The following is an 18,959-nucleotide window of genomic DNA, read 5'->3' as shown; positions in this document are numbered from 1 at the left end:
AAGAGAGAGAGAGACAGAAATAAATGGGGTGGGGTCTGTGTAGGAGAAAGATGAAGGGAGGAGGAAGGGAAACATGGCAAAATGTTAAGAATTAATGAGCCCGGCTGGTGTGGCTCAGTGGTTGATTGTTGGCCCATGCACCGAGAGGTCGCTGGTTCGATTCCCCACCAGGGCACATGCCCGGGTTGCAGGCTCAATCCCTAGTAGGGGACATGCAGGACACAGCTGATCAATGTTTCTCTCACATTGATGTTTCTATCTCTCTCTCCCTTCCTCTCTCTCTAAAATCAATAAGAACATATGTATTTTTTTTAAGTTAAAAAATAAAAAAGGATGAATGAGTCACAGAAAGGATATACAGGCAGTCACTACACTATCCTTTCATTTTTTTCCTGCAGTTTTGAACTTTTGGAGGCAAAAACCAAAAGAATGGTACACATAAAATTCAGATTTGTTCTGGGGAGAGGTGGACAGGATGAGAGACAGCATGTGGGCGGGTGTACCTTATTAGTACTGTTCTAGTTCTTAGATGGGTGCTGGGTTCATGGGTGTTCACTGTAGTATGCATTAACCAATTAGAAGACAAATGTGATGGAATGCCAATGAAGGAATAAAAACAATGAATACTAAATGCAATGTGGTATCTAGGACTGGCTTCTGAAACATAAAAAGGACATTAGTGGCCCTGGCCAGTTTGGCTCAGCGGTTAGAGCGTTGGCCTGCGGTCCGGAGAGACCCGGGTTCGGTTCCTGCTAAGGGCACGTACCTCGGTTGCAGTTTGTCCCCGGCCCTGGTTGGTCGTGCGGGTGGCAGCCACTCGATGTGTCCCTTCACGTCGATGTTTCTCTCTCTCTCTCCCTTCCTCTCCCTCCCTCCCATTCTATCTGTACAAAAAATGGAAAAATATCCTCGGGTGAGGATAAAAAAATAAAAAATAAAAGGACATTAGTGGAAAAACTGATGGAATGTAAGGTTTGTAGTTTAGTTAATCACATTGTATCAATCCATGTTAATTTCTTAGCTTTGACAAATGCACCATGGTTATGTAAGATGTTAATGTCCGACATGGGTCACACGGTATTTAGAAACTCTGAATATTCGCAATTCTTTGTAAATTAAAAATTATTTCAAAATAAAAAGTTATAGCAATCAATTGATCACTACATGCACAGATCAACGGCAGAGTGATTGATGTGATCAGTGCATGAGATCCATGGAAGAAGGCAAGTGTTCTCCCGGCAGTTCCCTCCGGCGTGGCTCTGTGCCCCCATCAATTCATCTCCCTTCCCTGGGGTAGATGGTGGGTTGGCCATACCTGCAGGGGCAGGTGCTCTGTGCTCCTCCCTGGAGCCCAGCAGTCTGACCTCCAGCTGCACACAAGGGGCTAAAACAGTGACCCACAGGGGGTCTCTGGCTGGGGCCTCCCTTGTCGGAGCTCCCAGGTCCTTCCACTGCCCCCTCAGCTTCCAACATCGGGATTCAAATCCTACACCTGCTGATTGCATACCCACTGGAGACTGCCTGGAAATTTACACAGTGAAGCCCTTCACTCCTCATGACAAGCCTGACCTACAGGTGTTGAGATCCCCATTTTAGATAAATAAACGGAGGCTCAGAGGAGTCAAGGTGACTGCTCGAAGCCACCAAGGACCTAAGACTCAAACCCAGGTCTCTCTGACACTTAGGGACTGCCTTCCTGTCTGTGAACAGCCCAGCACCTTCTGGGAGGGCTGTGTCTCAAACTCTTCTGCAGCCCTATGGGCAGAGTGGGCGCCAGGTTTTGCCATGGGGGTCCATCCTCGGCATACAATCCTGGGGTCAGTCACCTGCATACCCCATCCCAAGGGAGAAGGCTTCCTTTCCTCTCTTCTCCCTTCCTCCCAGGTCCCAGCTTCACAGGGACAGGGACAGTACTGACTCAAGGCTGGCCAAGGCCCAGGCAGAACTGTGGCCACCCTGGCCGAGCACAGAACCCACGCACTCAGCACGATGAGCAGGGCATCAGCACCTCTGCTGGGAAAGGCGGGCAGGTTGGGGCAGCTGACTGCACCGGCTGGGGCAGGAAGGATGCCCTCTCCTGCATTACCTGGCAGCAGCAGCCAACACTGCAGCCAATTATACAAGAATGGACGCTCCTTGGGGGCTGAGCGTGTTGTCTATTTTCAGCTGTCTCTTCACAGTTCTGGCCCCAGCACCTATAATAATGCCCGACACATCCTAGGTGCTCGATAAATACAGAAATCAAGCTCTTATGGGCCAGACACTAATCTTTGCAAGGATTTGTTCACTTACTCCTCCAACAACACTACAAGACTCTATGAGTACCTCCATTTTACAGATGAGAAGACAGAGAGGCACAGAGAAAAAGCAACCTGTCCTAGGTCACAGTGAGTGAGCAGGGGAGCCAGGATTCATCCCAGAGTCCTGACCGCCTCCTAGTACAGCCTCTCTCTGTCCGGGCTGCAAAGATGGCAGAGGAGTGTCCAAAACACAGGCTTATTATCATGCTGACTGCTTACTAGGACCTTGTTTCCACATGTGGGGAGGGAAGAGATCCTTCTACCCCACCCATGCTGCAGCCCCTTCTCACTCTTGCGCACGTGCAACCCCCAAGCCCACATTTCCAACTGCCTCCTCAGCACCTTGGATTCTGTACTTCCCCAAATAGCCTCTCCACGGGTCCCAGGCCCCACTCTCCCACGCAGCTGCTCAAGGGAGAAACCTTGGCGGTCTCAGACCCTTGGCAGGCAGAGTAGTGGCCCCAAAGCTGTGCACGTCCTAATCTCCGGGGCCCGTGACTGTGTTTCTTCATATAGCAGAAGGGACTTCACTGCTGTGATTAAGTAGAGGGTCTTGCGATGGGGAGATCATCTTGGATTATCCCAGTGGGCCCTAAATACAGGGTGGGACAAAAGTAGGTTTACAGTTGCTCATATGGAAAGCACAATAAGTAAATAATAGAAGAATAAACTCTTGTTTCGAATACTCAGAATTGTAGGCCTACTTCTGTCCCACCCTGTATGATCACAGGAGTCCTCATAAAGGAAGCAAGAAGCAGAGGATAGAGCGATGCGCTTTGAAGATGGAGGGGGGACATGAGCGGAGGAATTCGAGGGGCCAGAGAAGCTGGAGAAGACAAGAAAGTGGTTCCTCCCTTAGAGACTCGGGGAGAAACCGGCTCTGCGGATACCCTGACGAAGTCCTGTAAGACTAACTTCAGACTCCTCACCTTTTCAACAGTAAGGCAATAACTCTGTGTTGCTTTAAGCCACTAAGTTTGGGTAATTCATTACAGCAGCCACCAGAAACTCATACAAACTCCAAGTCCCCTTGCCTCCATCCACAAATCCAGGCAGTCACCACGTCCCCAGAGAAACTTCCCACAGGTCCAGCCCATGGATCAGTTAGCTCTCACCTCGCTGTGGCAAAAACTCACCCGGCCTCCTGAATCCATTCTCTGCTCTGCAAGCCAAGTTGATCTTTCTAAATAGTCTGACTGTGCCTTTCTCTTGCTTACAACCTGCTGAGGGCCCAGCCCGTGTGGCTCAGTGAACTGAGCGTTGTCCCATGGACTGAGAGGTCCCAGTTCGATTCCCAGTCGGGGCACAAGCCTGGATTGCAGGCTCCATCCCCAGAGGGGTGTGCAGGAGGCAGTCGATCGATGTTTCTCACTCATATCCATGTTTCTATCTCTCTCCTTTCTCTCTAATAATATCAACAGTAATAATAAAAAATGCTAGCAAAACAAAAACCTGCTGAGGGCTCTCTGTTGTCCACGGGGCCAATCCGTCCTCCTCCCCGGCAAACAAGACCTGCTGCTGGTACCACTCTCCCTGTTTCCCAGGTCGTATGTTTTGCCTGTCACTCTCGGGTCCCTAACTGAGAGGTCATGGGAAATGGGTGCTTTCATGGAACAGATAATGGACTCGGGTCTCCCCTACTTCATGGACCGTGAGGGGACCTTCTTTCCCTGCCCTGCCCTGCTGGCATCTATAATCCTGTGGGGGTGGGTGGGAGGACGGTACCTATTAAGGGCTATTTTTCCCTTTGAGCCCAACACTGGGTCCTGCCAAAAAGCCATCACTGCTCAGGGCCTGACCCCAACGTCCCTGCAAGATGCTCCACCAAGTCTCTGGGCTGTGGGATCTTCATGGCCACAGGGGAGGAGGCTCTCCCCTAGGGAGAAATGGGGTTTTTCCACTGGGCTTCAGGACACAGCCCCCTCCTGGTCCCCTCCCACTGACCAGCTCCTCCTCATCTTCCCCACCTATGAACACTGAGGGCACCAGGACCCCGGCTCTGACTAGACTCACTTCCAATGACCTCATGTTTCAGGGCTTTAAAAACAAGCAATGTGCTCATGATTCCTCAAATTATATAATTATACATCAAGCCCAGTCTGCTTCTGGAGCCCCCAACTTGTGCATGGACCTGTTCCTGGATGACACCCCAGACCTAACAAGCCACAGAATGAGAGCCTGACATTGCAGTCCCCCCAGCAGCTCCTCCTGCACCGCCCGGTTCGGCTACAGGCACCTCCTTCCTTCCATCTCAGTCCAAATCCCTGAGGTCAAGTTTGACTCCTCTCTCCCACAGCCACATCAGCAAGTTCTGTTGGCTTGAGCTACAAACTGTACCTAGAGCCAGTGACTCCCCACTGGGCCTCTCCTCCTTGCGGCTCTCCCTGTGTCCACCCTGGCTGTCCTCACCCAGCGGCCAGAGGATCCTGCTCAAGTCTAAACTGGATTCTTTCTCTATTCTGCTCAGAAACCTGCACTGGCTCCCAGATCACTTGCAGCAAAAGGCAGCATTCTCCCCCAGCCCCACACAATCTGCCTTCTCCCCCATTCCCACCTCATCTCCTACCGCGCGCCCTCCCTGCTTCCTTCCTCCAACGCCCTGGCAGGTGATCCCAGGGCCTTTGCAGTTGCTGTTCTCTGCCTGCAGGGCTTTCCTTGTCTTTCTCCCCAGCTCACTACTGCCCCCTTCAGGCCTTTACTCAAAGGCCTTTCCCAGACACCTACCTACCCATCTGTTGTAACTCCCTAAAAATAAACACAACCCTGTCACCTCTTCTCTGCTTCGGCTTAGCCTCACATCTACCTCGCTTTAGACTTCACACTCTGGTTATTCTTTGCATTCACACCAGGATGCATGCTCCACCAGGCAGGGTTTTGTTTTTTAAAGTTAGTGTTGAGCCCTGGCCAGTTTGGCTCAGCGGTTAGAGCATCGGCCTGTGGTCCAGAGAGACCTGGGTTCGGTTCCCGCTAAGGGCACGTACCTCGGTTGCAGTTTGTCCCCGGCCCTGGTTGGGTTGTGTGGGTGGCAGCCACTCAATGTGTCCCTTTCACATCGATGTTTCTCTCTCTCTCTCTCTCCCTCCCACTCTATCTGAACAAAAAATGAAAAAAAAATGTCCTCGGGTGAGGATAAAAATAAAGTTAGTGCTGACTGTCTGCCAGTGTGGCTCAGTGGATTGAGCATTATGGACTGAGAGGTCCCAGTTTGATTCCTGGTCAGGGCACATGCCCAGGCTGCAGGATCAATCCCCAATGGGGGGTGTGCAGGAGATAGCCAATCGATGTTTCTCACATCAATGTTTCTATATCTCTTTCCCTTCCTCCCTCAAAAAAATCAATGAAAATATATTAAAAAATAAAATAAAATCAGTGTTGATTAAATGTCCAGTAGCCAGCCCAGTGCCTGGCCCCAGATACCTGGGAACTATTCGTGGACTAAGTAACTGCCCCTGAGCTCCCAAAGTCTTGAAGGGGCCCCTCTGTGGGCTGTGCTGTCCTGGTCCCCAGCCTGGGAGCTGCAGAGGGATAGGGCTGCATGTCCCCCATCCCCCACTCCCCTCATTACCAGGCCTCTTTTGTCACCAGATCCCTCCCCAGGAGGTTGGACAGAGTCCACCCACTGAGCCATACTCAGTGCCCCGCCCCCACTTCTGAGCTCAAAGCCGCATTTATCAGGAGCAAGGGCTTCTGTCCAGCATGCAGTGCCTGGTGACCCCTCAAGCTGATCTCATTCCAGCCAAATAAAGGTGTTGGTTGTTCCTGTCATCTTGGGTGGTCCCAGCTGGGGACATAGTTTCATTGAGGTTTTCTGGAATGTTGCAGAAGACTCAGAAGCCCCCCACTGCTCCTTCTGGGGCCTGTGGAGGCCCCTAACAACTGAGGGAACCCTGAGGTCCCCTTCCCCCACCTGGCAGGGCTGGGGCCACCAACCAACCCAAGGGCCGGATGGGGCTGCAATGACCCAGCTGAGCCCCCACAGGCCAGCAAAAGGGTGGGGCCTCCTGACATCATGTCCTTCTACGGCCCACTGTGCAGCCTCTCCTGGAAGAAAGGAGGCAGTGGGCCAATTCTGGGCCTGGCAGCCAGGCTCTGTCTGCCCACAAAGGCCTCCAAGCCCCGCCCGGCAGATGCCAGCTCCTCCGGGGAAGGCAGAGGAAGATCATTACTGGAGACTAATTAACAAAGAAGAGCAGAGATAATTAAGTGGAGAAACATGTGGCTGGCGCTGGAATTGTGGTATCTTTAAAAACTTGAGAAGGACGTTTTATTTTGAGTTCTCAAGAGCCTGAAAGAGTTGAAAGGGTGGAGAGGAGGTGGGGAAGGTGACCAGAGTGAGCGTGTGACTGGGGGTGAGGGTCTGTGGGCGGTGGGGGGTGGGGGAAGGACACCAGGGAGGGCATTTCTGCTCCAGGAAACCTCAAGGCCCAGAGACAATTAGTTAACTTACCCAGACAGTAACTTAACCAAGATCACAGAGAGTTAACTTATCCAAGATCAGAGATCGTTAACTTATCTAAGATCACAGCTCAGAAGTGGTAGAACCAGTTTCTGAAGGGGCAGAAGGGGACCTGTTCCTCCTCCTGTTCCGGCCCCCACCAAACACTCAGCCGCTGTCAACCCTCCTGTCAACCCTCGCTGGCGTCCAGGCCCAGCTCAGGACCTCCTTCCAGGAAGTCCCCTCCACACCGCGCCTGCTGAGTAACAGCAGACCCCAAAGAGGAGCAGACCTAGCAGGGCGCCCGTGGGGACAATGACAAGAGGTGTTACCTCACTTGAGGCTAGGGCCTTTCCCCATTCATACCCTCCTGAAAACAAGGCCCTTCACCCACATGGGGCTTCTCAAACTGGACCCCAGGCAATGCTGGGGGTGTGAAGTGAGTGAAGTAGAAATATCCATTTTCCTCAGCAGCATGTAATTTAACATACACTGTAGTTCCTTAAATTAAAACTAAAGTAGAGTTTATGAAACAGACTAAGTAAAGATTTCCTAAATAAAGCTGGGGCCGCCCAATAACTTCAGCCCTGGCCCCCAGGGGTGCTGGGGCTCCGGCTTCGGGGACATCAGCGGAAGAGCTTGCCAAGGCCGGGTCTGCAGGGTCTAGTCCACACTGCAAAGCCAGGCCTTCCAGGCCCTCCACGCTCCGCCCGGCGGCCTCTCCGCCTCCTGCTCCGGACAGGCCATCACTCCGCCCCTCCTCGCCTCGGCTCCAGGATGTGTGCTCCGGGATGGCCCTGGGGTGGGACTTTTTCCATTTACAAGTAGGAAAACCGGAGCCCAGGCAGGCGAACCTGACTTGCTGGAATCAGACAGGAAGTCGGCAGCTCTGCTGTGTCTCTGGGGCCCGGAGCTCCTGCTCTGGGGTGGGGGGTGGGGGGTGGCTGTTCACCCACGAGTTCCCTCAAACTGCCAGGGAGGGCTGCAGCTGGGGTGGAGGAAACCAAAAGGGAGGAAGCTGGGGTTAGGGCAGCTGGGCCTGTAACTCTGGTTCTCATTCGGTTCCCAGACCAGAGAGCTGTCGGGAAGCTTGGAGCTGAGCAGCAAAGGTTAATTCAGTGGGAGTGTGAGTGTGAGCGTGTGGAGGCCCCTCCCCCTGCACCCCCCCAGGTTCCAAAGGCCTGGGCTCTGCTTCCCTTTCTCACCAGGCAGGTGGGTGATGCACCAACTCAAGGCAGCTCTGGCTGGAAGCGCCCTCCCCTCCTCTCCTGCCCTCGCCCTGTGGGAAGCGGCCTCTTTGGTGAGTGGACGCTCAGATGCTTCCCTCCAGTAACAGGGAATGCCCTACCTCCCAAGGCTTTTTTTAAGCCACCACTATTTGAGGACAGTTCTAGAATGTACCTTATTTCTTTGATCCCTCTGGTGTTGCCCAGAAGGACTCAGCTCTCCCAAGGTGTGCAAACAGCTGCCTGACACACCAGACTGGGTTCTTCTTTTTTTTTTTTTAATCCTCAACCAAGGACATTTTTGCATTTATCTTGAGATAGAGCGGGAGGGAGAGAGGGAGGAAGAAAGAGAGAAACATCGATATGAGACACATCGAGTGGCCGCCACCCACACGACCCCAACTGGGGCCGGGGACAAACTGCAACCAAGGTACGTGCCCCTGGCGGGAACCGAACCTGGGTCTCTCTGGTTCATGGGCCGACACTCCGACCGCTGAGCCAAACCAGCCAGGGCCAGACTGGGTTCTTCTTACTCGGAAATCTCTCCATTTCCTTTCCTTGGGCTCCACCTTCCTCTGTTCCTTCACAGGCTCCTTCCTTCAAGGTCCCTTGGAGGTCACAGCACTCTGAGCTCTACCCCAGGCCTTCCTCTGCCACCTTCATACCAACTGTGCCCAGCCCCATCGCCGCCCTGCCGGCTCTAAGCACCACTCAGGACCTGCCAACTTCACATTTGTCCCTGGATGTCTCACAGGCCTGCAGACTGAGCCTTGAGTACCACAATCATCCTTCCAGAAGCTTCTGCCCTCCTTTAGTCTTCACACCCTGCGGCTACCGCTACACCCCAATTCCACCCCTCTCTGGGTCCTGCAGCCCACTGCCCGGCTTCATTGCACCAAGTTGTGCCTTCTACAATCCATCCAAGGTGGGTAGAAGTGCAATTACCATGGTAACCGCAGGACAATGCAAATCACATCCTATCATGTCAGACTGCAAAAGCCTCCAATATTACAAGAGAAAGCCTGAGTCACCAGGGTTTGGGTCAGAGCCTTTTATAATTCTGGCCTCCTTCTTTTGCAACCCTCCCCCACTGCCCATCCCCTGCCCAGGCTCCCGAACAGCACAGACCTGGGCATGACGTTGACCTGGTGCTAATATGTGGCTTTACCTCTTTTAGCCTCAGTGTGCTCAGCTGCAAAGTGGAGATGAAGATACCACTGACTTCAAAGGCTTGTGTGAAGAGCATGGGGCCTGGCACGCCATGGGCTCAGCAGAGGCTGGACGTCACTTCACGGCCCCTATCTTTGTGGTGCTGCTCCCAGAATGGCATTCCCTAGCTCCCTGGGGAGCTCGCCCTGACCCCAGATGCAGCTGCTTCCCACGGGGAGTGGAGGAGGCAGAACAGTTGGTCTCTGCTTTCAGGTGGCACTGAACTCACAGGGCAGTGGCTGGGGCTCAGGACACCAACTGCTCCCCTCATGCTTCCTGGGAATCAGCCTGCATGCGGACAAGCTTCCGCACCTCTGACTCTCTGCGCCTCAGCCTCCTCTCCTCCTCTCCTCCCTGCCACATCGGACCCTGAGGAGTCAGCAGAGGGGCCCTTGCGTAAGCTCTCAGCACTCCCTCTTCTGCCCATTTGCCCCTTGGGGGGTGGGGTATCCCTCCTCTCGCCACTGTTCCCACCCTCTCTGCCACATCACTCCTCTCTCTCGAAAATCACCTCTAAAACACCCTCCTGATCCCATTTCATGCGGCAGCTCCCTTGCCATCTCTTCGGCCCCTACAAGGTCATCCGTCCCTGGTGAGTTCCATTTCTCTTCTCTCCTCTCCTGAGCCCACTACTCCACAGAGGTTCCCACCCCTCCTGAACCTGCTCTTACCCAGTTCCCCTGGGCTGCTCATCCCCCAGCCCTGTTTCAGGTCTCGAGGACCTGCCCTCGCAGCAGCCTTGGGCCAGGCGATCCCTCTCCCTCAGCAGATCTTCACCTGGCTTCCAGGCACACCACTCTCTCCGAGTGATCCACCTGGCTCCCCCATCTCTCTAACACTGACGTACTTGAGGGCCCCAGGGATCATTCTCACTGTGATCCAGTTTCTAACTTAAATGCAGAATGGCTACGTCGCTAGTGGGACCCTCCCTGCTTTGTGGATCCAACTGCCTGACTTGCCTGTCTACTTGGGGGTCAAACTTTCACATCCCACCATTGGGGCCCACCATTCACATTCTACCCCCTCTCCCTCTCCAGTTGCTCAGGACAAAATTTTGGTGTTGTGGGGGTTCAAAATGAGTCACCCCTAGATGTGCCTTTGTGGTATACAGACTGTTCTGCACTAAAAGCAACTATCGTCTTCTGACCCGTCTACAGGGCAGGGCAAACTTGTATTAGTAAATGTCTGCTCATTATCCTGCAATGACCCTTTGAAGACCCTAAGGTGCATGACCTCCTTATGGTCATGCTCAGGATGTCTTATATTCCTCAATCCCCCTTTCTGTCTCTGAACCTCTTTTGCACGTGGGGCCTCTGACTCTTGTGTACGTGGGGTTCCCACACATACGTATGTATTAATTTGGTTTTATTCTCTTGCTAAAATGTCTCATGAAGATTTAATGATTAGATCAGCCAGAAGAACTTCCAGGGTAGAGGAAAGTTTGTTCCTCCCCCGCAATGTCATCTTTGCCCTCTTTTTCTCACACCCCACACCTACCATATCAGCAGTCTTGTTGGCTCTACTTTCAAAATATGTCCAGGACCCCAGGGCCTTTGCACTGACTGGCCAGCCTCACCCCCTGGATGTTTTGACCCGGATTTCTACTTAGCTTATACCCTCATTTCTTTTAGGCTTTTGCTCTATCTGTTGTCCTCCCCAAAGACAGTTCTATCTCTGTTGTATTTGTCTCTATGGCGCTAGTCACTATTGAATATGATATTATTTCTTATTTACCTCTCTCCCCCACTAGAATATAAGCACCACAAGGGGGTAGAGTTTCGTATATTTTGTGTTCCTGTATCTTTTCAAAAAATGTTTTTATTGATTTTTAGAGAGGAAGGGAGGGAGAAGGGGAGGGAGGAAGGAGAGAGATCAGCCAGCTGTCTCCTGTATGTACCCAGACCAGGGACCGAACCCACAACTACAACCTGGACACGTGTCCTGACTGGGAATTGAACCAGCGACCCTTCAGTGCACGGGGCAACGCTCAACCAGCTAAGCCACAACGACCAGGGCTGTATTGCTATATCTTGCTTGACACAGAGCAGGCACTCAATACATTTTTGCTGTACAAGTAAATGAACCCAGAGGATTGTGAGCCTAAAGGGTTAGATAGGCAGGACCAATGTTATAGATGCTGGTAGCCAGAAGGGGGCAGCAAAGAGCCACCCAGTGTGGATGAAAGAGGGTGGGGAGAGCATGAGCCCTGGCGAGTGACCTGGATGGAGCAAGTTCCTTAACCTCTCAGAATCTCCACTTCTTCCTGTAAGACAAGTTATTGGGGGAGATCACAGGTGCTGGTATGGGCTTTGTAACTGGCAAATCATAGCACGAGGTGGGTATGAAGTGTCCAGTGTGAGAGTTGCTCAAACATCCACAGTTGGGGGACAGGGCAGTTACAGAACTAAGATGCAATCTGATGAGGGGATATTATAAAGTGTTTTAAAGACATGTTTTCAATTTGTGTATGTAACTTTTAGAGAAAGAACAATGGTGAGATGTAAAATTAATAAGCTTGCAGAAAAATCTGGAAGAAACGTATCATCATAAAAAGGAACCGCCATCCGGGCAGTTAGATTTCTGTATTCTCAAAATCTTCACCACGGGCATGCGTCTGACCTACTAGAATGTTCCGGGGCTCTTACTACACCCGCTACCTGCTTCCTTAGTCACCACTGCTTCTTCCCAGCATATCCTGAACAGCTCCCTTTGCTGTCTAGGTTTTCGAGGCCCCGGCCCCTCTGGGTTTGGGGAGAGGTTACCCTGACTTGAGCACAGAGGGCGATGCCAGGCTCACCGAGAGCCCTTCCACACACGCATCCCTGTGGCCCCTGGTGCACACCGGTTCCTGGGAGCTGGATGCCTGAGGCTTGGGGGGTAGAGATGCCCCATTGCTGTCTCCAGCTACCCACCTCTCTGGCTCCTGCCCTGGTCTCCCTATTGTAACTCAGTGCTGCTGCAGGCAGGTGGCAAGGAGCTACGACGGCGTGTACTTCTCCAGGCCTCACTGACTCGGGCTCCTGGGGACAGGCCTGGGTTACCGTGGCTCCTTGAAGTTAGGGCTGGAACTCACAGGAGTACAAGTAGGGGCCCTACATATCTCTGCAGTTCCAGGCTCCTCCAGGGATCCTGTGAAGCCCCTGGCCCACAGCTCCCCTGACTAGAGGCCTGAACTCCCTCCCCTGTCCTCCGAGGTTCAGTCCACGCCTGACTTCCTCTCGAGCCAGGTGCCTACCACCACTCAGCGTGAGCCGGAAAAGCTACCAGACACCGGGGGAGAAACCGAGACCTTGGGGGCAGATGTATACCCAGTTGAAACAACACTAACAGCCTCCCAGGGTCATCTCTTTGGACTCAGAACAAAACTGGCCCAGGAACGGCCATACCCTCACCCCACTCTGGGCCAGACCATTCCAGGCCCCATGGTGAAAGCCTCGGATTTAATGGCCAATTTATCTTCAAAGGATAGTTTCCTTCTTTCTGATTCATCTTCTCAGACGATTCTGTCGGGAAAGGCTTCTATGGAAGCCTTCAATAAATGACCTAGAAAATCTGAGAGCCATCCTTAGGAGGGTCAGAGAGTCCCTCCCCTATCTAGGGAAATGCCCCTCCTTCCCAAGCCTCACCCCCAAGCACCTCGTTTTCGCCCTCTCCAAGCACGGGTCAGCTCATGTCTAACCCAATGTGGTAGTGGCTGCAGAGGTGGGCTTCATAGAAGGTGCCAGGCCTGGGGGTGGGGGCTCAACGGGTAGGAACAAGAGGTATCTCTCCAACCATCTGAGTGGACAGTTGTTTGTCTTTTGTGGACATATGACATTCAAGACTCAATGGGCCCCCGCCCCCTAACTCTTGGTACTATGAAACAAACCCTCTGGAACTTGGGCACAAATCCAGGGAAAAGAGACCCTAAGTGGGCTTAGATTAAGTTTGTGCTACTATGTCATGGGGGGTTTTGGTAGAAATCTAGTTCAATTCTAGAAGAATAAAAAAAGAGTTCACATCTTACACTTCTGAGTTAGCAGACTAAAGTCCACTCCATATTTTTAGAAGAGAATAAAAGAGAAAGAAAAGTCTCCACGTGCTGGGATAAGGACTGCTATTGTCATGACAACCATGCCCTCCGGCCGCATGGGCTCCATCCCTTACTGGAGCCCAACCGTGACCCCCAAACACCTCTGTACCCTGTGCCAGCACCACACTGTTCTGCTCGCTTCTAAGGCCCAGTTCAATGTCACCTCCTCCAGGAAGTCTTCCAGAACCCCAGGAATAACAATAACCGCCATCCCCTTTGGCTGAGTGCTTTCCCATAGCTGGTCCCCTGGGTTGAAGGCTTTACAAACATCTCATTTGACTCAAAGCCCCCCAGAGTAGCAGGGTGCTGACTACCATTTTTCCAATTCAAATAACCTGGGGAAGCAAGTATGACTACCTCCATCTTACAGGTGAGAGAGTGTAAACTCAGGATGTGAAATAACAAACCCAGTCACATGGCCAGTAAAAGGGGTGCAGGGATTTGAACCGGGTCTCTCTGAGCACCGGCCTGTGCTTTCCCATGGCCCACATGCTGCCCAGAGATCACTGGCTCCCCCTCCACATGCCCAGGGTACCTGCTCACTAATGTCCCGCCTCCCCTAGAGACCGGAGCTCCTGCGCCAGCATCACCCCCAGAGGCCGGCCTGTATCAGGCTTCAGTGATTTCCTCATGGAAGGTTTGGAACAGCCCTTTCTGGGGCAGGAGCAGCACTCAGTGACCTCGGGTGAACCCTCGGAGGCTCCTGTGAGCCTGGACACCTTCCCAGCCCGGCATGACAAATGTCATGAGTAGGCTTGGAGCTGGCCTGTGAGCCCGTCTGCCGGCCCCTCCAGGCTGCCGCCTAGTCTGGGGCGCCAATGCCTGGAAAGGTGCTGGCCGTGCCATCCCCGAGGGTTGGGGCCAGGCCACCTGCCCACCTCCTCTTTCAGGCAGCCTGCCATCCTGTCCCACACCACGTGGGCCGAGAAAACATTTCCAAGACCTCTCTCTACACAGAGGAGGCCAACGGGCAGGTAGGCAGGCAGGCCAGCACAGAGACTGGGGGGACGGCTGAGATTCAGGAAGCTGCTCAAACAGCAAGATGAGCGCCGAGCTTTCTTAGTCGGACGGTAAGCCCCGGTTGGTGAAGGCGGTCACCCCCGAAGGACCCAGGAGCCCTGTGGTCCGGGTGGAGGCTGGAGGCTGCTGGCTGCCCCTCGGCCCTGGTGTTCCTCTCTAAAGCCTGACGCTCCGCTGTGGAATTCCATACCACCCGCCCACCATCTGGGCCTCGCTGACAGAAAGCGGGGAGCCAGGCTTGGAGCCAGCGGTTCCTCCGCTACAGGGGAGGCAGCCCGGCCCGTCGCTGAAGTTCCCAACACCCATCAAAGGGGCAGAAAAGGTGCCAGTGCGAAGCGTGGAACTTGCAGCCCGGCACACATCAGGTGTCGTGAAGACTTTTCCTTTGCTGCTTTCCAAACTCATTAAACCTGTCCATGTCCCCTTTCAGTCCTCCAAGGGGACCCTCCCTTCGGGGGAGCAGGGGCTGGGGGCCAGAGAGGGAGCAGAGGGGAGCAGGGGCTGCCTCACTGTGTTTCTATCCTTCATCAGCAGAGGGAGGCCCGGCGCTGCTCGTGGGACTGGGCCCAGCACTGACACCAGCTTAGGCGGAAATCCAAGTCAGGGCAGGCAGCGGCAAGAAGCTGACTCGGTGGCACAGCCTGATGTCTATCAGCCCTGGAGCCAGGCGAGGAGCCACAGGCGGTCAGCCACGGTCCTGGAGCAGCGCGGGTCCACGGAGGGCCGAGCAGCCTGGGGGAGGGCTGGTGGTACCGGGGCAGGTGTGTTCTGGTTCCCAGGACCAGCGAGGAGGGAGCTGTGCAAGTCCACAGGACTGTGATGTTCTCATGAGTGTTCGAGCCTTCCTGTCCCCGCCTGGCCCCTGCTGTCCCCAGCTTGCTTCCTGGTGGAGCACTCGCTTCCACTGTGGTCGCTGGACTCAGGGGGCCCCTGCTAGACATGTGACATGGGCACGTCACCGAAACCCCGAGCCCGTTCCCCCCGTGCCCATCTCAGGTCTGAGGAGTGGCCGTGATGCCGCCTCCGTGGTCATGGCGGTAACCCGAGCGCCTGCAACACTGCTGGCCCTAGGAGGGCTTCGGAAATATGTGTAACATGAACCCACACACGGCGGGCCTGACACCCGTAACCTGGTAAGGGCCACCGCGGCTGCACGGTGCTACTCCCACCTCCTCCACCTAACTCACGCCATCTCTCCACCCGACAGCTCTGGGGAAACACCTTGGGGGCCCTGGATCACTACCCACCAAATACCTCCTTTCCTCCCTCCCCAAGTGCTGCCTTCCCCCAGGCCCTGCTGGAGCCTTCTCTCAGGGACCCTCCCCCCTGCTCTTGCTCCCCTTCCCGGGGATCCTGCAGGCTGAGAGCAGCTGCCATATCACTACACCATCAGGAGGCCGTGCCCCTCCAGTTCGATGACCCTTCTCCAGAAGCCCACCAAGCCAGGCCTGGGCACAGGGAGTGACCGCTCCTGGGAGCAGGGATCACTGTGCATGCAGGGGGTGATGCGCGCTGTCTCGGGGACGGTGAACTCGGGTTCCGGCACTGCAGGTTCTTCTGATCTGAGCATGCTCTGACGGCTCACCCACTCTCAGCACATCGTGCAACCTCCCCAAGGACACAGGCCGGCTGGTCTTCACACTGGCAGTGGCTCAGAGGTGGGCATGGGGGTGAGACGGCAAGGCTGCCCTCGTCTCTCCATACACAGGCCCTGCCAGCTGGGAGTGCTCACCAGGTGGCTATGCCCCCCACAGGGACAGTCTCTGCTCATTCAGGGTTTGGGACACAGCCCACGGAGGAGATGGAGGAGATGGATGCTTTGAAAGGGGGTTAGGAGAGGCATTTTACCATTTAAGGCTGGGTGGGCACCCTTACATCTGACTGCCAAGCTCGTGGGTCCCTAGACCTCCCTCCCTCTGAGATTAGAAACCCACCTGCCACCAACCTCACCAAGGGCAACCGGACCCTTTCATCAGGAGGAGCAGGGGGAACAGACCCAGCCCCTTGCTCCGGAACTCAGGCTGGGTGAAGCTTAAAGTCATAGGTGCCGCCCACCCCCCTTTCTCTGCCCCAGGTTCCAGCTTGGTCTTCTTCCCGCCTCCTGGGATGGGGCCCAGGTGAGGTGGGAGAACACAGCGCAGGGGCCTGGCTCCGGCTTCAGGGCCCACAACCTGTGTCCCACGGTAGGCTTGGCTCCAGCCTCGGCCCCCCCATGGCTGGCCCCCCATGCCAATCAGCACTCTCCCCCCAACCGATGTCTCTTACCGGGCTTTGGGATGAGTCCTTGGAAAGGCCTGGAGGAGAAACAGAGAGGAGAGTGTCAGGGGCGGCCTGGGGCTCATTAGAAATGTTTGGGGCACATCCAAGACCTACTGCATCAGATTGTGTCATCTTAACAAGACAGCGGTGGTTCGTATGCACCAGGCGCTGTGCTGGAAGAGGGTGACCAGGGTCTCCTGTTGGCTCTGCCCTGGCTGGCGCTGTGACCTCGGGCAAACAACTTGTTCCTGTGTCCTCCCCTCTGAAGGGGGCCTAATTAATGCCTCCCCCAGGCTGCTGGCAGTGCAGTGGGCAGACAGACGGTGCCAATGACAGCCGCCCCCATTACAGTGGCTGGTCTCGCCTGTGGGGGGCCCTCTGTACCCCGGCTGGCCTACAGTCCTCCCCCCAACCTCCAGGACCCAGGGTCAGCCACTCTGTCCCGCAGGTTGTGCAGGACCAACCAAAGAAAAGGCAAGGGCCCACCGTGCTGGGCTTGCCTCCTCGCATTCCCGAGTACCTGGTGACTGTGAACTTGATCTTGTCAGCCACTGCGAGGATCCTCTCCAGGTTTTGGGAGCCAAAGGTGCAGGGCTTTCGGAACGGGATTCCTGGGGGCAGGCCCTCAATGATCACCGAGCCGGGGTTACTCTTGATGCGCTTGTAGGGGACCTGGACCGGGTACTTGATGCCCAAGGCTTCCCCTGTGGATGACGGACACAGAAGTGTCATCAGGTGCTGGAGGCATGCTGCTGTGTGGACGCGGAGGTGTGTGGGTGCTCCCCAAATGAGTATGAAATAGAAATCTGTCATTTAGTACCGAGGAGAGGAGAGTCCATGGGGCACTGGGAGGTAGAGGTGTGTGTACAGTGGCCCGAGGGGGTGGGTGTGAGCCTGTGCCTGGGCTGGACTGAGGAGCAGGCAGGAGCCATGTACCTACAGCTGCCGGGAAGTGGGCGGTGGCTAATGTGCCTCGTATCCTGGCCTGAGAATCTGAAAGTCCACCTTGAGGTTGGGACCTTGTGGGCACAGCTGCCCTTCCCACAATGCCTGACGCTCCGTCAGCCCTAGGGCTCGGCCTCAGCCTGGTTCAGGAGCAGCCTGGCCCGAGCGCAGACTGCATCTGGAGGCCAGGGAGGCAGCTCGAGGCTAGCAGGCAGCTCAGACCGCAGAGCCCCCTTTCCACATCTAGGCATTGGTGTCATTCCTGTCACTGTCTCCGTGCAGAACTGTGACATGTCTGTCCCAGACAGTACTTTGTCACACAGCTGGCCTGGGCAGTCCTGGGGTGAGGGGGTGGCTACTGCTGCCCCACTCTCTGCTGAGGCCTGCCGCCTGCTGTTGAAGCCACCGGAGGCGCTGCCCAGCTGGTCCTCCCACAGTTCCTGCCCAGGGGACCAAGGACCAGGTGCAGGCTCCGTGGCCCTGGATGCTGTGAGGCTGCCCCGAACGTCCCTAGTTCTCCCAGATGAGGTGGGGTCCACCACTGGAGATCCACAGGGGCAGAGGTCTGAGCTCACTGCAGCCCCTAGGGGGCCGGGTGAGAGATTCGTCCTCGATGGCCCGGGGTGCCCCTTGATGAAGACACGCTGCAGAGATCTCCGCGTGCCTCCCTGGCCGGTTTGGCTCAGCAGTTAGAGCGTCAGCCTACAGTCCAGAGAGACCCAGGTTCGGTTCCCGTTAGGGGCATGGACCTTGGTTGCAGTTTGTCCCCGGCTCTGGTTGGGTCGTGTGGGTGACAACCACTCGATGTGTCCCTTTCACGTCGATGTTTCTCTTTCTCTCTCTCTCCCTCCCACTCTATCTGAACAAAAAATGGAAAAGGTGTCCTTGGGTGAGGATAAAAAAAAATCTCCATGTGTCTTGCACTAGAAAGAAGCTGGACTAACTTTTCTCTCGGGGACGCTGGGAATGGTAAAACGGCCTCATTCCCTCTTAGCTCTGACTCCGAGGAAGCGCAGAGCCTGACGTGCGCCCTGCCTCCAGCAAGGACAGGGTTTCTGGGTCTTCACGTCACCTCTGGATTTGTGCCCCTGCTTCAGCCTGTCTGGTTTTATTTAACTGAGATACAATTCACATGTTATAAAGTTTACCATTTTGAAGTGTACAATCCAGGGGTATTTATTTATCCTCCATTGAGGATATTTTCCCATTGATTTTTAGATAGAGTAAAAGGGAGGGAGAGAGAGAAACATTGATGTGAGAGAGACACATCGACTGGTTGCCTCCCGCATGACCCTGACCAGGGCTGGGGATGGAACCCGCAAATCAGGTACATGCCCTTGACTGGAATTCAACCTGCCACCCTTCAGCTCAAACCGCTGAGCCAAACCCGCCAGGGCCAATCCAGTGGTTTTTCATAGACTCGTGAGGTTGTGAAATTCTCTCTATCTCATCCCAGAACATTTTTATCACCCCAAAAAGAAATCCTGTGCCCA

The 18,959-nt window shown here is 54.7% G+C and overlaps 1 protein-coding gene across 2 annotated transcripts in view; it reads right to left on the bottom strand.

Annotated features, from left to right (window-relative positions):
• The window catches only part of GTF2IRD1 (GTF2I repeat domain containing 1), a 110,709-nt gene that overhangs the window by 16,007 nt on the left and 75,743 nt on the right, over positions 1–18,959 (bottom strand). For both annotated transcript variants that reach the window (XM_036279217.1, XM_036279218.1), the window contains 2 exons: positions 17,042–17,225; positions 16,528–16,556 (listed from right to left, as the gene is read on the bottom strand). In XM_036279217.1, the coding sequence (XP_036135110.1) occupies positions 16,528–16,556; positions 17,042–17,225 (213 nt within the window). The remainder of the gene's footprint in view (positions 1–16,527; positions 16,557–17,041; positions 17,226–18,959) is intronic.

The sequence above is a fragment of the Molossus molossus genome, unplaced genomic scaffold (assembly GCF_014108415.1).
Source record: "Molossus molossus isolate mMolMol1 unplaced genomic scaffold, mMolMol1.p scaffold_m16_p_3, whole genome shotgun sequence".
In the NCBI taxonomy this organism is placed as follows: domain Eukaryota; kingdom Metazoa; phylum Chordata; class Mammalia; order Chiroptera; family Molossidae; genus Molossus; species Molossus molossus.
This window is presented reverse-complemented; position numbering and strand designations above follow the sequence as displayed.